At 42.7% G+C, this 19,626-nt stretch overlaps 1 protein-coding gene across 3 annotated transcripts in view; it reads right to left on the bottom strand.

The window, feature by feature from the left end:
* cacna1f (calcium voltage-gated channel subunit alpha1 F) overlaps window positions 1–19,626 on the bottom strand; it is a 91,638-nt gene that overhangs the window by 15,020 nt on the left and 56,992 nt on the right. For all 3 annotated transcript variants that reach the window (XM_062971236.1, XM_062971235.1, XM_062971234.1), the window contains 11 exons: window positions 18,128–18,274; window positions 16,547–16,748; window positions 15,402–15,560; window positions 13,538–13,648; window positions 11,412–11,495; window positions 10,820–10,840; window positions 8,220–8,348; window positions 7,815–7,880; window positions 7,181–7,272; window positions 1,673–1,832; window positions 500–627 (listed from right to left, as the gene is read on the bottom strand). In XM_062971236.1, the coding sequence (XP_062827306.1) occupies window positions 500–627; window positions 1,673–1,832; window positions 7,181–7,272; window positions 7,815–7,880; window positions 8,220–8,348; window positions 10,820–10,840; window positions 11,412–11,495; window positions 13,538–13,648; window positions 15,402–15,560; window positions 16,547–16,748; window positions 18,128–18,274 (1,299 nt within the window). The remainder of the gene's footprint in view (window positions 1–499; window positions 628–1,672; window positions 1,833–7,180; window positions 7,273–7,814; window positions 7,881–8,219; window positions 8,349–10,819; window positions 10,841–11,411; window positions 11,496–13,537; window positions 13,649–15,401; window positions 15,561–16,546; window positions 16,749–18,127; window positions 18,275–19,626) is intronic.

Genomic DNA, 19,626 nt, shown 5'->3' with positions numbered 1-19,626 from the left:
AGGTAATGGTTTTAACTTTGTATTGTATGGTTTTATTTTGTTGTAAGCCACCTTGAGTCCACTTGGGGAGAAAGGTGGGGTAAAACTATCTTAAACAAACAAACAAACAAACAGACTTCCCACAGAAATAAATACATACAAACATACATAAATGGCTGAAAATTGGATTTTAAAAAGTAAGTAATTTTGATGTGAAACAATGCAGAAGAGACACAACCTATCGAAAAAGTAAACCATGACTTTTGTAGGGTTCCAGGAGATTCAATACATCTCTTTTGTAGGAATATGTGTATCCCTAGGGTAGAGTCTGGGGAAGGAGTTGGGGGCTAACATATTCTTTGCCCACTTCCATTTTAGTGAAAGGAGCCATACTTTCAGAATATTCTGCTGCTAGGGAAGGTGAAGACTGGAAAATTCCAAAATTCCTAGAACATCCAGAACCACCCAATACAGTATTCATCCTGAATTACAAGAAAAAAGTAATGTTTTTCTCTCTTACTTGGCAGCAGGATCATACTCGGACCAGATTCTCTTGAACTCATCAAGATGATGGGGACCCAGAATGGACCAGTCCCGAGTCAGATAGTCAAAATTGTCCATGATGACAGCGACAAAGAGGTTAATGATCTAGGAAGGGTGAGAGGTCAGTAGATGCTCATAGAGAGCAAGAACAGGAAATCAGAGGCAAATCACCCAATCCCATAGGAATGTGTACTCAGAAGTAAGTTACGTTGAGTTCCCAAGGAGACATGCATAAGACAGCAGTCACAGTTGAGAGGGTGGATGGCACATTATGGTGTCATATGAGAATATGAGTTCTGTCTCACAGGAACTATTTTCAGTTTCCTGGCTTGGAACAGGCACAACAAAAATAACAATCACAATAATAACGCCTTAGAACACCTCTACTGTCCGTTTCCTTTAAAAATGCTAGTCTCTCATATTTCTAGAATAAGAAAGGAAGGCTTTTGGTAATGAGACTCGGTGCTCCTCATTTTAGTAATTAGGCATGGGAATATAGTGGGTCCTTGGTATCCACTGGGATTAACTCCAGAACCAAAATCTGTGAATGCTCAAGGCCCATTATATGCGATGGCACACTAAAATTATGTCCCTCATATAAAATGGAAATATCAAGGTTTGCTTTTAGGAATTTTCTTTTAGTATATTTTCAAGCTGTGGATCATTGAATCTGTAAATAGAGAATCTGTGGATACAGAGGGCCTGACTATACCCAGTATAAAGCACTGTCAAAAGGTTTTGTGCTGGTACTAGAGTACCACCAAAAATAACATTGAAAACACTTCATTATTGCTATCATTCTGCAATCTTTTTGCTTCACTGGCTTAGCACAGATGGAGCAGGAACATTTCACGGCCTTCAATGGTAGAAAAGAAAACAGCTGGAGGGTAGTCCTGAGTGGAGAAATGGCAAGAATAGGAAACACTGAGCCAAATCCCACTGTGCTGCTGTTCTTCTTTTGCAGTGTCTGAAGCTCCTTTTCATTATGTCCACCCAAGGAATCACTTCACATGTTGCCTGTGTAATGTCTGCTGTTGATAACAGGGTACAGGGCTGGTTAACTGGCACCTTAACGTCCCCAGGACTATTGGAAAGGGGTGTATTTACCTAGGACAACAAAGCAAGGAGGGAATGGCAGGCAGAGTCTCACCAAAAAGGCGCACAGCATGAAGAAGCTGATGAAATAGACGATGGCAAAGTTGCTGCCACATGTGAATTCCTCTCCGGGCTCGTAATCTGATTCCGGGTCGCATCGTTTTCCAGGCAAGCTGGCCAGCATGATCTCCTGCCAGGCCTCCCCTGTTGCACACCTGGAGAGGGTTGGCAAGTAGAAAGGACAGTTGGGTTTGGGGCAGAGATGGGACTGCTGTAGCGGAGGAGGAAGATCAGACCTACAGCCTTCCTATAGTTTGGGAGGGGAGTTACTTAGGAGGAAAATGCTGAGAGGAAGGGAAGTTAGACATCAGTCTCTGTTAGACTCCGCTGTGATTCTTATACAAGAGAACCTTCTACAATCCAGTTTGGTCAGTTCATTGACTCTACTACACACTGTAAAAAAGTAAAGGCTTTCCCCTGATGATAAGTCCAGTCGTAACCGACTCTGGGAGCTGGTGCTCATCTCCATTTCTAAGCCGAAGAGCCGGGATTGTCCATAGACATCTCCAGCTCATGTGGCCGGCATGACTGAATGGAGCGCCGTTACCTTCCTGCCGGAGCGGTACCTATTGATCTACTCACATTTGCATGTTTTCGAACTGCTAGGTTGGCAGAAGCTGGAGCTAACAGCAGGCGCTCATTCCGCTCCTGAGATTTGAACCTGGCACCTTTTGGTCCGCAAGTTCAGCAGCTCAGCGCTTTAACGCACTGTGCCACCAGGGGCCCCCTACTACACACTGAGTGACTGCAATAAAGAATTACATGGGTCTGTTTGTTCAGATGCCCAAATACTTATTAAAAAAGATGTTTCTCTTTGTGATTGTTTAGAGTATGTCGGACAAAACTGATATTTTGAAATAATTCTTTAATAAGGGACACCTTCTAAAAATCTTACACAAGAAGAGCCTTACCATGCCATACCAAAGGTATGCCTAGTGACTTTGTACCTGTACTCTCTCTCTTTCCCCCTAGTCCTGACATAATGGACTGTCTAATATCAGAAGATAAGCAGGATTAGGCCTAGTAAAATACTTGGAAAATTAGTCTGCATTCAGAGGAAAGGGTGGTTACTAATCATGGCTGGTGGGCATCATGCCACAGCTGAATAGAGGACTGCCCTTTCAAATGATGTGTGGCACCTGGAGAGGACATACAATTTGTAATGTGCAGTAAATGTGAGCGGGGTTTCTCAGGTTGCCGTCTTGCAGACTTCTTTGAGTGGTGCACCCCTCATAAAGGCCACTGAAGATGCTACAATCCTGATAGTCACAGGAGGGTCTTTATCCACCTGCAGATAAGCCAGAGCTGGTCCAACAATGAGGCGAATTAAGCGGTTTCTTGGGGTGCAAAACATACGGGGGTGCAGTCGAGACTGCTTTTTCTGTTGATTTCTTGTAAAACATAATGTTTTGGTGCTTAATTTGTAAAATCTTAATGTAATTTGATGTTTAATAGGCATTTCCTAAATCCCTCCTTATTATCCAACATTTTCACTAATCCAACACTTTTATTTTTCAGTGATTGTTTTGCGCGGGGGGGGGGGGGGGGGTGCCAAAATTCTGTTTGCCTACACTTGAAAAATACCTAGGGCCGGCTCTGTGATAAGCTAAGTGGATTGTGGACTTCACCCAGGCCAAGACGTGCTGGGGAGAAACTGGAAGGCCTGCAGTATCTGGCCTGTATTTCAGGAATAGCCTTGGGGTTTTCCTGATAGCTGTTGACATTGGTTTGACATTGCGTGGTGTTGCAAAGGCATCTATGTCGGGCATCCCCCACTGAAAAACAGGGAGTCTGCCTCCATCCGAGTGCAGGGTCCAATTGAGAGCTACCGACAGCACCCTGCTGAAGCAATTGGCCAGAGTGTTGTCTACCCCTGGCAAGTGAATAGCCTGAAGAAATCTAAAAAGTAAAAGTGTGATCGCCTATCATGAATGCCAGATACTTATGATGCTGGGACGCAATAGAGATATGGAAAAAAGCATCCTTGAGGTCTCTCGAGGCAAACCAAGCACCCTGGGAGAGTAGGGGGAGGATTGTGAGGAGTACCACCATCTGAAAACGGTGTGATCAAACATATCGGTTAAGAGCTCTGAGATCTAGAATGGGTCGTTGCTCCCCTATTTAGGGGCAAGAAAGTATTATGCGGAAAAGGCATCGGGGAAGAAAGAAGGATACAGCAGCACTATTGCTCCTTTCTCCAATAATGTGGAAACTTCATCCAAGAGGACTTGTGAGACAGGTGTGGCCCGAATATATCTGACACGCAGTGAGCTTTTAAACTTTATAGAATAGCCCCTTCGGATTATGTTTAGTACCCAGGCATCCGTAGTGATGGCTTGCCAAGCAGGGAAAAAAGATGCCAGCCATGTGCTAAAGTGAACTGAGGCAATAGGCTCAGAGAAGAAGATGGTAGTATGTGGAGGAGGGGAATTGGGCCCAGAATCACTGTGACATAATGTATGGGAATGTGGTTCACGAAAGCCGGGTGACGGTCTGCTAAAACTGTCACTGAGGCTTGGCCTGAAACTTCACCTTATCAGATTGTCAAGATCTGTTTGTCTGGTTCTGCCTACCTGTCGCAGGTGAGCAAGGGCGAGGGAAAGTGCGCTGCCCAGTGTAAGACCGCTGTGGATTCGTTACTTAGCTCTGGACTGGGAGGAGGACTGTTGGGAAAACTCAAACTTATTGGCGCCGAGTCTGATTGCATGCTTGCTCTTGAGCCGCATGTCCGTGTTCAGATTAAAGAGGCTATTGTCACAGGATGGCAAATCCTCTACCAGCACTTTCCCCTCCTCTGACAAAGTGGAGGCTCTAAGCCATGTGTGCCGATGGATGGCAGTTGACATTGCGAAGGCCCTGCCTGCAGCATCTGCAGTGTGCTTAGCCATGTCCTTTTGAGCTTTGGACACGGCCAACGCCTCTTGATGATACTTTAGCTAGATTTTGCTGCTTTGGAGGCAGGTATTGAATACAGGTGGCCATCTTCATCCAAAGAAAATCTTGATATGTTGCCATATATGTACTATAATGGGCTGAGCAAGCAACAAATCTGCCTGTAAGATAGACCTTCTTTCTGAGGGCCTCCAGTTTCCGCCCTTCCTTATCAGTTGGTGTGGAGTGGACTCTTTGTGATTGTTTCCCCCGAGTAACATCAACAACCATGGAATTCAGCTTGGGTGGCCTAGCTACCCATTCCACATTTGAAAGATCAACTCGGTACATGGCATCAGCCCTACATGATATTGCAGGTAACGTTGCCGGTGAGAGGTCTGGTGTTCTAGTGAGATCTATAAGGTAGGGCACCGCTGGCAAAGCTGATGCGATGGGAGCATGCTGCTGCTGCTGATCAGAGGAGAACAAATGATCCTCTATCATTCTTTGGGGCTTTAGGTACAGGCAAGTTGAAAACTTGTGATAAACAAATTGTGAAAGCTGAAAAACTGTACTGATCATTCGTGGTAACCAACCCAACCTCCTCAGGAAGCTCTTGCTCCCTGAGGGTGGCTCCTGACAAAGCTGAGATATTATCTGACCCTGAGGTGACAATGGGGTTGTGATGGCTCCGAGCCCTGTGATGGCCCCTGCTGGGGCCCATGGAGTAGTTCATGAAGCCCTTTGTTCAGTGTGGCTCGGGCGGTCTACTGGTGGGCTGAAGTAATAACCTCCATCACCCGGTGAGTGGTGGATGTACTCAGGGTGCAATGACTCCATGAAGCACCCACTAGATGCACAGTGGATTGTGAGAAGTTGTTCCGGGCTTGGTGCTGTGATGGAGTAAGAGGGGCATAGGAAGGCAAATACCACTGAGGGGTCTGCAACCTGAAAGACCACAAAGCTGCTCCTGGTGATACCAGCCTGGAGGCCCCCAATCCCAAGGGCCTTAGAGAAAGAGACAGAGGTGATCTGTCCCGATAGCCCTCTGCCGGCAAAGACAATGCCACTGCACCCAAGTCCAGGACATCTGTTGGGTGCCTTCCCTCTGCTGCCTCCAATAAGTGTGTAGCAGGGGTAGGGTACATGGGCACTAGTGCCAGGAGGGCTGCATCCTCTAAGGGGAGTGACAGTCCCCTTAGTCTTGGAGTTCTGCCCTGCTCCAGCAGAAGTCTTCCAGCACCAGCTCTCAATCCTGGAAGAGGTCGGGCAGGGATGGCTGCAGCTGCGCATCCACACTCTCTGTCTCCTTAGCTTTCTTCTTCTTATTCTTCAGCCTGAGTGAGAAGAAGTCTGTGCGGGGTAAGTCCCTATGAGCAGAGTCAGCGCTGCAGCATTAGCGCAGCTTGCTTGGTGGCACAAACGCCACCAAAGGCATAGAGACCGATGGAGTAAAGAGGACTGGAGGCGGAGGCTCAGACACCGCTCTTTCTGCAGGTGGAGTGGGGAAAGAAGAGCTCTCTCATAGAGAAGAACCTTCAAACATGTCTGTCAAAATTTTTCGCCTGAGGAGTAAACCCCTGGCAGAACACACAAATGTTGGTAATGTGCCACTCCCCCAAACACAAGAGGCACATAGAGTGTCCATCAGAGTCTGGTAGTTTGGCTCCACACAAGGCACATTTTTTAAAGAGTGCGGTAGACATATTGGCCTTAAGAAAAATGTTATTTCAGTCAAAGTCAGGGTCACAAGCGAGGCAGGGTAGTCAATAACAGTCCAAGTCATTTCACAATATCAATCCAAGGATTATCCAGAAAAACGTAGTCAAAAAACAGACCAAAATCAAACTTTGTTATATAGAGAGAGAGGGGGGGAGGGGGGGGCCTCTGGTGGCGCAGTGTGTTAAAGCACTGAGCTGCTGAACTTGTAGACCAAAAGGTTGCAGGTTCGAATCTGGGGAGCGGAATGAGCGCCCACTGTTAGCCCCAGCTTCTGCCTACCTAGCAGTTCGAAAACATGCAAATGTGAGTAGATCAATAGGTACTATCTAAGGAAGGAGGTAACGGTCATGCAGTCATGCCAGCCACATGACCTTGGAGGTGTCTACGGACAATGCTGGCTCTTTGGCTTAGAAATGGAGATGAGCACCAATGCCCAAAGTCAGACATGACGGACTTAACGTCAGGGGAAACCTTTACCTTTACCTTACTAGAGAGAGAGAGAAGGTCCTACACTGCTATTATAATGACGGAAAAAAGAAACTGGAGCTACAGCCCTGCCCATGCATTATATGCCCTTGGGAAGGTGAGCGCGACCATACCCTTAAAGGTCTGAAGAGCTTGTTAGAAGGTTCCAGTCTGCTATGCAGGTGCAAAATCACTACCATATGCGTGCATTTCACAGATACCACGAAGGAGAAATAATGGCAACCCAACTCTGAATTAATCTTGCCCTGTGAAAGCATTGTTGTAAGTCAGAGTTGAAGGCAAAGGCAAGGGAAGGTGTCCCTGAATAATCTACTGCTTTCACCTAGTCACTATCTCAAGCATAGTGGATGGAGAAAGCACAATAGTGCTATTTTCTGTATGGTTGGAATGGGAGCATGAGAGGCAGGAGGAAGAAGAAAGGTACCTGAAAAGCAGTAACACAGCCTGTGGGAAAGTCTGGAAATTATTGTTGCGGTTGATTGGTGTACCATCTTGCATGGCCACTTTGCCAAATGTCTGAAAGGTAAAGAAGTCACTATCAGAATCAAGGTAGAAAGGGGTTTTAAGCATGAAATATTTCAGGAGCAAACTGGAATGTCCAACAGCAATCAACCCTCCTCCCACCCCTCTTTCAAAGATTTCTAGCTTCATTTCTCTTCATGGGAGTAGAGGACGAAAACAACACCATGCTGCTAGGGAGACAGCAGGAAGCCGGAGAATGCATCCAGCACTCTGCAGGAGCTGGCGGGCTTTCCCCTTCCCATTCCCTTGATCCAAGCCCTCCCCATATAGGGTCTGCAAGTGAAAATTCACTTAGGCTGATCATCATTTGCTCAACCTGCACACACAGTTGGAACAGCATGTATATGCACACGCTGATGTACATGAGCAAGTATCTTAAATGCCCCATTTTTAACACAAGCACTCATGATCCATCCAGGCTTCCCTCTCTGAGGGTGCACAGTTCTAGCAAGCCCACTCACAGCTGTGAGGAACAGACAAGTCACACAGCAGAAGTCATTAACTTTGCACAAGCACACAGGGTGGGAGAAGCTCACCTGCATGCCAATGACTGCGTAGATGAAGAAGATCATGGCAATGAGAAGGGCGACATATGGCAAAGCCTGGAGGTGGAATACACAAAGATAATTTGGAGAACGGAATAATTTCAGTCAGCAGCCACTCTCACACACTCACAACATAGCCCTACACCCAGCATGTCCTGACAAAAAGAATCCCGTGGCTCAAACATTCAACATTTCCCAAACATGTCAGAGCTTGATGTTTTGTGACTACAACTCCCAGAATCCCATGCTGGTTGGGGGGAGTCGTAGTCAAAAAATGACTTTCTCCAAGCTCTTCTGAAATCCATACAGAGCAATGTATGCTAGGATCTAAAATGTACAACCAAGAAGGAGCAAAGGCCATTTTTTCCTCCTTCTCTTCCTCCACGAATAGCTAACCTGGAAGGATTTGATGAAGGTCCAGAGCAGGGTACGGATGCCCTCCCCTTTGCTGAGCAGCTTGACCAAGCGCATGACCCGAAAGAGACGGAAGAAGGTGATAGAGATGCGGGAGCTGTCCTCTGAACTCTGTGGAAATAAAAATCAAGTTGTTCATGATAAACGTTTTCGAAAATACACACAGACACTAAATCCATCCAAGTTACCTTGCTGGATGGAATCAGGGTTACTCAATTCATCCCTCAGTTTCTAGTGAAAGCTTATGGGTGGAGAAGCCAGAGGTTGATGGCCCTGTCTTGTGATTTGCCCAAAGAATCTGATGCTTGCTGAAGTTATACTACCTCTGTATAAGGTGATTCCATTTCAGCTCAGGAATATGACCTTCCCATTGTTTTGGAACTACAGCTCCCATCAGTTTTAGCCAGCATTAGCCAATAATGTGGAATCATGGGAAGGTGAAGGATGCATTCCCTACCTCTGATATAGATAATTTATTTATTTATTATTTATTTACAGTATTTATATTCTGCCCTTCTCACCCCGAAGGGGACTCAGGGCGGATCACATTGTATACATATAAGCCAAGCATTCAATGCCATATACACATAGAACAAAGACAGAGACAGACGCAGAGGCAATTTAACCTTCTCCTGAGGGGATGTTCAATTCTGGCCACAGAATAGAATGATAGACAGCCAGACAGATAGAAGACGGACAGATTGATAGATAACACCAGCACACAGATTCACATCACAACAAATGACGGAGTTGTATGCATCTCAGATAAATGCAGCACATGCCTCCAGCAGCATAATGGCCCCACAGTTGGGAAAGGCAGCTACAACATTTTTCCCACTTCCCAGCTGCATTCTTTGTTGTGGTCCAGTCATCTCACTGATCCAAGATTAAGGGGATCAATATTATGCAGTTGCTAAGCAACCATACTACTTTCCTTCCTCCTGTATCCATAAGCAGGGGAGGGGAGGTGAAAGAGGGAAGTTCATTCTGGGAAATATAGCAACAAGAGCAGTGGGATGAGATCCAATGATTAGTAGGTTAGAGGCTGGACTCCCAAATCTGGAATGAGTGCAATGAGGCCTATCAAACGGGTGTAAGAACTGCCTTTAATAGCCATGCTATTAAATTCTTGCACATACTCTGTCAGTATTCCCATATGAACATAGCTACCTTTGCACAGAAGTACAACACTCTTAAATCTTACAAAACGCATGTTGTGGCAAAACCAAGTGCAGGCAAAAATGTCAAAGTGACCCAATTACATGCCTTTGACTGAACTTGAAGGCACTTACAAACTCAAGCTATCCAGACTGATCACATTGTTGTCGGCACTTCCCCTCCTTAATGCAAGACTGTTTAGCCTTCCTATACCATCTTCTGGTATTTCTTTATTAAATTCATACCCTATCTTTTCTCTGAGGAGTTCAAAGTGATGAGAGTAAGGGTTTACAAGTGCTCTCCAGTCACCTGTCAACTTATGGCAACCCCATTAATTTCACAGAGGTTTCTTAGATAAGAAATATGGGTAACTTTGCCATTTCCTTTCTCTGAAATACAGTAGAGTCTCACTTATCCAAAGTTCTGGATTATCCAATGCATTTTTGTAGTCAATGTTTTCAATGCATTGTGATATTTTGGTGCTAAATTCGTAAATACAGTAATTACTACATAGCATTAATGTGTAATGAATTACTTTTTCTGTCAAATTTGTTGTATAACATGATGTTTTGGCGCTTAATTTGTAAAATCATAACCTATTTTGATGTTTAATAGGCTTTTTCTTAAGCTCTCCTTATTATCCAACATATTTGCTTATCCAACGTTCTGCCGGCCCGTTCATGTTGGATAAGTGAGACTCTGCTGTATAGCCTATAGCACCTGGCATTCAATGGTGGTTTTCCATCCAAGCATTAACCAGGGCCAACCCTGTTTAGCTTCCAAGATCAGGGAGGATTTGGTGCCTTTAGGGTATTGAGGCCATCTGACCGAAAGGTTGGCAGTTCGAATCTGGGGTGTGGAGTGAGCTCCTGCTATTAGCCCCAGCTTCTGCCAACCTAGCAGTTCAAAAACATGCAAATTTGAGTAGATCAAATGTGAGTAGCTACCGTTTCTGCGGGAAGGTAATGGCGCTCCATGCAGTCATGCCAACCACATGACCTAGGAGGTGTCTACCGACAACGTCGACTTTTTGGCTTTGAAATAGAGATGAACACTAACCCCCAGAGTTGGACACGACTAGACTTAATGTCAGGGGAAAACCTTTACCTTTACTTTATGTGATGTACATAGTACTTAATGTATTTCCCATTTCCCACTTCATACCCTTTTTATTTTTGCAAAAACCCTACGAAGTTGATTAGGTTAAGAGCTTGTGACTTGTCCAAAGGCACCAAATAATCTGCAAGATTCAAAGAGAACTTGAACTTCAGCTTCCTCAGCAGCCAGTTTAACATTCTAACCACTACATTGCAACAGTTGTACTATGGATTATTCGGCTGCATACTCTATAACATTTGACACAGATAACTCCTCCACTGCCCACCCCTAAACTTCGTTGAGATGAAATACATTTGCAGAAGTACCTCTCCAACATGGCCTCCATTCTAGTGTAAGACAGTGAACGTCCATGATGATATGATGACAGTGACGGTGGTGGTGATGGTGGTGACAACAGCAACAATAGTGATGAGAAAAATCAGATTTTAAAAATATCCATCATAGAAGGAAAGAAATGGGAGGCAAACGAAACAGCAGAATGGATGCTTAGATTGACAGACAAAACAGAAGCACATAGGTGATTATAACAATTGAGAAAAAATGCAATTCAAAGGATGTTTTATATCTTTGAAAAATCAATGTATTTTCCTTCCTTATGTATGTGGAACATTTTCAACAGAATCTAGTATCTAGCACAGAACATTCTCTCTCTGTGTTCCTCATTTTAAAAGCATGTTTCTCACTGTCATAGCAACAAATATGCCTAAGTTACCCTGACTGAAAAAAATATTCACATGTTGGCACATTCAGTTCATACACAGGTACTGCAACACGTTCAAAGCTCTCAACAGATTTCCTGCAAATGTGTCTTACCATCCTACAGGCAGCTGCCACAAGAAGACAAACAAACTAAGGCCATTTTACAGGACATAGATGAGGGGGAGGAGGACCACTCACGTTGACTTCTGTGACTGCGATGTCTACCACACTCCCAACCACAATCAGGGCGTCAAAGGTGTTCCATGCATCGCAGAAATAGTGCTGGAGAAGAGCAACAGAAAAGCCTTTTTGGGAACCTATCCCAGTGAAAAGCAACCATAACTAGGACCATGTATCTCTTGCCTTTCTAATACAGGTGGAGTATCCCTATTCCGAAATGCTTGGGAGCAGAAGTGTTCCATATTTTAGGGGATTGGATATCTAGGAGATGGGGCCCAAGTCTAAACACAACATATACTCCTTACACACAGAGGTGAAGGTAATCCTGTGCACAATATTTTTAATCCAGAAAGCAAATGTGTTCCTATATCAGTCACAAAGGCAGACAATTTTGGATTTTGGAGTATTTTGGTGTCACACAAATTTAAGCAATACAGTATGGGAATTTCTCTTCACTTTGTAATTGTTTTACACTTGTATGCCACTGCTTGTCCTGGCTCTCTGGCCCTTTCTTGGCACAATTCATTAGGCTATTGAAACTCATAATGTTTTCCACTGTACAGCTCTGAAACATTCTCATACTCAAGGTCATCTGGTCATGAAGAATATGGTAGCCCACAAAGAAGTGTATTCCGCCCAGAGCTGGCCTAACCATTAGGCAGGTGCTTCAGTCAACAGCCAGCAGAGGCTGGATGGCCATCTGTCAGGGGTGCTTTGAATGCGATTTCCTGCTTCTTAGCAGGGGGTTGGACTGGATGGCCCATGAGGTCTCTTCCAACTCTACTATTCTATGATTCTATGATTCTATGAGATGTAAGGAAATTTATGATTATTGTCTCCATTGACATAGAGGTTACAAGTGGGATTTCCTCCCTCGTATAGATATAACTTGGCCAACTTTGGGTAATGATCCTTTAATATGGCTGAGTGGAGGACACACCAATTGTTACCTTGCCTCAGGCAACAGGCAATCTTGGGATGGTCCTGGTCATGACTTAATGGCACATGCTCCCTCTATAGACCCATTAAAGTCCAAGACCTTGGAAGTACTATAACCTTTGGAGATCAGAATTACTCTTAGAACCAGAAGCAGAGGAAAATAAGTACATGAAATCTTATTCTTATTTGTCTTGTTGCTCAAATTGATTCTTTAGTGTGGGATGGATCATAAATTTAATTACATTCACCAGAGGTTCTTTCAGCCCCCGTTCTCCTTAGAAGTGTTACCTTAAAACAAACAGAAAGTGAATGTTTCATCAACCAGCTCATCTGCTGTAATACTGTCTGCTTCCAATCTCATGTAAAGACGTGTTTATTTCTGCAGACACCATAAATTATTTGAACTTTTATCAAAAGGAGTACTTTTACATTTTTAAATTTGCCTTTCAGGCTATGACCTGAAAATGGGGAAAAGGCCTGCTGTTTCCATTCTAATTTTATATTTAGTCAGCATCCAAGAATGTCAAAAGGAGCATAGGCAAATATTATGTGATTTTTCTGGGATAAAAATGCGAATGGTGTATGGGAAACACACTGAGGATGTTTTGTCTCCACTGAGTTCTGGTTTGCCTCAGGTACTCCTGATCACACCATGAGATGAAATAATAATAATAATAATAATAATAATAATAATAATAATAATAATAATAATTGACAAAATCACGATCTGCCACCCTACTGGGATCTGCACGCATCATCCGAAAATATATCACACAGTCCTAGACACTTGGGAAGTGTTCGACTTGTGATTTTGTGATACGAAATCCAGCATATCTATCTTGTTTGCTGTGTCATAATAATAATAATAATAATAATAATAATAATAATAATAATAATAATAATTTATATCCCACTTATCTCTCCTGCAGGAGACTCAAGAATCTTTTTGAAACCTCACATATGAAAATACTCGAAATCAGGGTGGGCTGGCAATTTTGACACAGGGTTAGAACCTTGTGCCAAAGGGCATAATGCCAGGGTTTCTGGTGAGTCCTGGAGTCAAAATCGAAACCATGCATTGTTTGTAAAGAGCAAGAGCAAGGCTTCCTTCAACAAAATAAGCAAATCACAAAACAAAATAAAAAGCCTCTTGAGTAATACTCCCTTCCTTGTCCCTTCCAACCAACCCTGATAAATTTGCAAACCTTGGGTTTGAAGGCAATGATCTTCAAGACCATCTCAACAGTGAAGAGGCCCGTGAAGACCATGTTGAGCAGATCCATGACATAGTTGAAGGGCTGGGACTGTTCATAATGCTGGAAAAGGAGACAAGCACAAAACAAAAATGAAATTAAATTCATATATTTTGGGCAGTGTTGTGCTTTCATCTCTTGTGAATTGATCTACAAGAAGAGCCAATCCCAGACTCAACAGATCAGCTCTCTTTGTTCTGTGTGGGCCTCCTCATCATTCCACAGCCATGCATGGATTTTATTTATTTATTTATTTATTTATTTATTTATTTATTTATGTCACTTCTATCCTGCCTTTCTCATCCGAAGGGACTCAAAGTGGCTTACAGATCTGGCAAAAATTCAATGCCGATAAAAACAACAATACAGTAAAAAACATAACATTAAAAAAAATACATTAAGCAAATCGTTGGCAAAACAATGAGACACTTTCTCTTTTACTCCTTATCAAATACAGTTAATGTGCCAGGTCAGATTGTTTGCACTGAAGGCTTTCAGCATGTCCCTGATGAACCCTTCCATATCTTCATAACTTCTTTTTGACCCTGGTGCCATGTCCCACATAGACCTCCACAGCTTGCCTGCTCCCCCCCCCCCCCAAAAAAAAAATATTCCCATTTTCGTTGCAGTGTTGAATATTGGCCCTATGCTGATCCCTATCACTTATGTTTTCTTTAGGGGGAACTAATTCTGGAAATTGAAGTCATTTGTCCGGTCACTGGGAAGGCATTTTGGGATGCAAGAGCTTCTGTCATCATCTTCTCCATCCCCACCGGATAGATGACTCTGCTGTCCATCATGGAACTGCCCAACTTTTTTCATAACACATCCAATGTTTCAATTATAGTGTATTGAGTCTCAGTTTTTCAAAGAAAGTGAGATTGTTAACATGTTAATATACATAATTATAATAAATAAATAAATAAATAAATAAATAATTTTAGTCCCCAGTGGTTAGAGAAGCAATAGGCAATATTTTAAACAAACAAGTAAAATAATCACAATTTGAAATAACTTCCAAAGTAACTGCAAGCACATTATTTCTTTGTAATCAAAGTGGCAGGATCTTGTCTTATTCACATGTCAATGGGAACTGAGGCTTGTACAGGTCTAAGGGGCTTTTTTACAGAGAAAGGAATATATGGATGAAATATGTTGAACCTTGGGCCCCTGGTGGCACAGTGTGTTAAAGCACTGAGCTGCTGAACTTGCAGACCGAAAGGTGCCAGGTTCAAATCCCGGGAGCGGAATGAGCACCCGCTGTTAGCCCCAGCTCCTGCCAACCTAGCAGTTCGAAAACATGCAAATGTGAGTAGATCAATAGGTACCGCTCCGGCGGGAAGGTAATGGCGCTCCATGCAGTCATGCTGGCCACATGACCTTGGAGGTGTCTATGGACAACGCCGGCTCTTTGGCTTAGAAATGGAGATGAGCACCAACCCCCAGAGTCGGTCACGACTGGACTTAACGTCAGGGGAAAACCTTTACCTTTACCTATGTTGAACCTTGCCTTTTCGCCTTTTTTATCTTCCTCTTATACACTTACAGGCTTCTTTGCTTCCCATATCAGTACCAAGCTGAGGTAATCGAGCAAGTGGAAGTTGGTCTGGCAAGATTCAGTTCTCCTTCATCCACATATTCTTTCATTGTGAAAACCTAACCTTGCAACATGCTTCAGCCATCCATAAAGAAAGAACAAACTGGGCTATCCCATCCCGTTGGAACTTTGTTGTCCTCCATTAGCAGCCTTGCCTCTCCTGTCCTCACCAAACAGGCCAGCCTATTCTCACTTCTATTCTCTTTTCACCATGCTCACCTGTACAGCCAGTGCAATGGTGTTGAGCAAGATGAGTACAAACATGATGTACTCAAAGCCAGTGGAGTTGACCATGTACCAGAATTTGTATTGGTATTTGTTCTTGGGGATGTAGCGCCGTAAAGGCTGGGCTTTCAAGGCATATTCCACACACTGCCGCTGTGGAAAAAAGGAAGAAAACACATTTAGAGAGGGGGGAAACCCAAAAGCTCTCAGTTTGATTACTAACTGCTTTAACATATTTTCACTAACATATTTTCAATGTCACAGAAAGAAGATGGCCTCAGCAGCCTTCATGAAATGCACAAGGGGTGGGGAGCAGCTCTTGAAGCCTTTGAGAGATCCTGCAACCTACTCAAAAACTGACATCAATGCCAAGATCCTGGTAACTCAGGGCTGCTACTGTCACTTCCATTTCAATGACAGTTCCCCAAGTCTAGTTGTTTCTACAACCCAATAACCACTGCCTGAACTCCTGAATCACCTGCACCCATTATTTCTTTATTCTCATTACTTCAACATGTCTTGGAAAACCCCCTAATCTAAGACAGGAACTTCTTTCTGGTACATCAAATGGTAGAGCAAGAACCACTTAGTCTAATGATAGGGAGGATTGAAAGCAGTACAGAGCCAAAGTCACAAGCAAATTACTAGTTGTGCAGCAGATGCCAACATCATACTCCACATCTGATGCATCTAAGGAAAATATTTCCTGCACTTATTCAACTGTACTCCTCCCTATATATTATTGTTACTAAGATTTGATTGGCAGAGTTTTTTATTATCACAGTATGATCCGACAGAGGTGGCAAGCAACCCAGTAGTATTTGGGACAGTAATAAGACGTGTTTTCTGCACTGCAAACTAATTTGTACTCTCATAAGATAAAATAAAAATACAAGTGGCCAACCTCTTCATAGGTGTCAGGATATGTAAGACAATGTCGCAGGCAAGAAATAAAGGAAAGATGAGAACTGAATTCCTATTTAAGCCAGTCAAATGAATTGCAAAGAGGCACAATACTGAACTGCTGAAATTAATAAATGAATTTGGAAGCAAACTGTTGTTCTTCTGGGGAAAGGAATTAAATGGAAACAAGTAATTTTTTATTAATATAGAACAATAAATGGCAGTGGAGAAGATACCTGGTTCTTGTCTAGCTCACAGTTCTTGTATTCTTGTTCTCCTTGAGCCCGGAAGGTGATGATGACAAAGCCCACAAAGATATTCATCATGAAGAAGGCAATGATGATGATATAGATGATGAAGAAGATGGAGATTTCCACTCGGTAGTTGTAGATGGGACCCTCATTTTCGGCATTGGCATCAATGGCCTTGTACAGGAGCCTGGCATGGGCAAGGTGGCAAAGAAAGGGTTGGTTAAACAGAAAGCACAGTGGAGGCACTTGGTAGAGGAAATTGCTTTCCATAGTCAAAAATGTGACCTATTTCATTGAAATATTTTAATACATAAGACATTCAGAAATATTTCAATGCATAAATAAAATACTTTCAACAACCATATTTTAAGAGAAAGAGGACACCATGTTGGAGAGCTTCTACAAGGCATTTGCCAGCCAATGCTTTCCAAATGCTGAGCTATGGGGATCTTGCAGGGGCGCTGGCATGAGGACCCAGAGCAAAGGAAAGAGATCTTCTGGCCTAAAAGTCAGAACAGTCATCTTGGTTATCACTTACTGTAGGGAACTGGCCAAGTCAAAGGCAGCACTCACTTGTTTTACCTTAGTAATTTATCAAAGTACACCCCCAGAATTCCTTCAAACAGTGAATGGAGTTCTGAAAGCTTTCTCCATTTATGGGAATCTCAGACAGAGACAAGAAACATGGCTACAATGCTTCCCATGCTTTCTAAGACTTTGACTCTGATCCTAGACGCAATTACCTGAAGGATTAATCAAATCCTAGAACCTTGGAACTGATGGTATTAGATCATCAGTCTAATTAGCATGACCATTTTTATAGACACAAAAAATCTGAGTAGAGGTATAAAGCGGATGTGTCACAAAAATATGAAGTGCAGATTTGATAAATGTGAATTTGATATTATGCATGGTTTGAATGGACTGTATGGAAAGATGAATGAATGAGAGGCAAATTTTGAAGAAACATTTCTAAAATATTAAGGCCTGCAATAACTAACTACCTGTTTGCTGAATTGTAATTACAACCTGCTAATGAGAGCTGAAATAGTTGACCTGCCTGGTAAACTGTGATAAGAACTGTGAAAATAAGAAAAATGTTTACATCAAGTTAAAGAAATGTTTACAACTGTTAAGAAAGAAGTCAACACAAGGCCAACACTAATCAAGAGGAGTCGACAACACCTGACCAGGAAACGAAGATGGAATCAACATCTATTCCAGGATGGAAGACATCTATCATTCAAGTTATTCATAACAGATGGGAAGGGAATAAGGAAGTGGAATTACTTTTTGGTTTTTAATTCTCCCCTCCCCCGACATACACACAAACACATGCATTCCTCTTTTCAGAGCAGAAAAATACCCAGAAATAAATCCCACACAACACCTTGCACATGACTAAGACCTGTCATACTTATAAACATACATATGTACATAAATATCTTCAAGGTGGAAAAAGATGAAATAGGAATATGGGAATGGAGAACACAAGGACAGGTTGTCTTTCAAGCATGTCGGACATCTACACACGTATCGTACACAATCCTCATTATTGTAACTCACGCTGGCCAGCCTTCAAAGGTGGAGACAGTGAAGAGTGCCATCATGCCTGACAACACATTGTCAAAGTTGAAGTCACTGTTGAGCCAGAGGCGGTCACGGACCATTGGGTGAGCCACATCTCCATCCTTGTACACAATGAATGTGCCCCTGGAAATGTTACAGATGGGTGGGAAGAGGAGAAAGGATGAACAAGATTCAGGTAAGAGGAAGGCACTGCCAAACCACTTCTGAGTATTCCTTACCTAAGAAAATTTTACAAATTCATGGGGCCCCCATAAATCGACAGGTGATTTGAAGGCATATACACAGATACATACACATGGGTTATGGTTCATCTTACAGGAGAATTCAGGAAGGCAGGTCCAGTCCTAACACACCATGGACCCTATCAATTTTTGAGACTCTTTGAACACAGTTCTGAATGGATCATATGACATGACATTTGTCCCATTCCGTCAGTAATCCATTTGCATCCATCTGCAAAGCATCACAGAAACTGAATAATTGCACACATTATGCTTTAAAATTTATTAAAGGGTTCCGAGACACTGTTTTTACGTGTGATTGTAAAATCAGGATGCATTCCATCAGCTAAAATCTCATGAGAATGGTAGTTTGAGACTTTCAGCTACATCACTGCGCAATATTAGAAAAATAAATAAATAAAGTGATGTAGGGAGGCATTCGAATGGATTGGGAGGAGCCAGCTTTCCATGGTGTGAGGAGTCAAAGTGCAGTATTTTCTAAATGTAAAACTCGGGTATGATGGAGTCAGTATGCATCCCGTCTGAATACAGTATGCATCCAGTCCTAAAAATAGATAAATACAGGATGCACATTCACATAAAAATAGTATAACCCAATTTATTTTTATGTATTTATTTATTACATTACTTCTACCCCGCCCTTCTCACCCATCAGGGGACTCAGGGCAACTTACAATATAAACATACACATCAAAAAACAGTTTTCATCAAATTTAAAAATCCATCGAGATTAAAAATTACAATAAAATTAAGAATATACATTAAAAATATACACAATTAAACATTTAAATATACATTTAAGGCACTTTCCATGTCCAGGTGGGGTCTGTCATTAGGTCATATATTCATAAATCATTTTTGCTGCTACTCATGCTCAAATGCCTGGTCCCATAACTACGTTTTTGTTCTCTTTTGGAAAGACAGGAGGGAGGGAGCCTGCCTGACTTCAATTGGGAGGGTGTTCCATAGGCGGGGAGCCACTACTGAAAAGGCCTCAACTCTTTGATGGGGTCCATATGTTTAAGTGAGTCTTAGGCCCTAACCCTGATACAAAAACTGAAACAGTTATTGGCTGCAGAACATGCAATTGTCAAAATCTGGTTTTTATCTCCACAAGAGCATAGACCTACTGCTACTCTAGTTGGAGCTAACAATATAATCTAAACTATTTCCTTTAACTACAAAATAGTCTACCTTTAAATGCAGAGATACCTCGCCACCATCCATTCTACT

The sequence above is a fragment of the Anolis carolinensis genome, chromosome 2 (genome assembly GCF_035594765.1).
Source record: "Anolis carolinensis isolate JA03-04 chromosome 2, rAnoCar3.1.pri, whole genome shotgun sequence".
Classification (NCBI taxonomy): Eukaryota; Metazoa; Chordata; class Lepidosauria; order Squamata; family Dactyloidae; genus Anolis; species Anolis carolinensis.
This window is presented reverse-complemented; position numbering and strand designations above follow the sequence as displayed.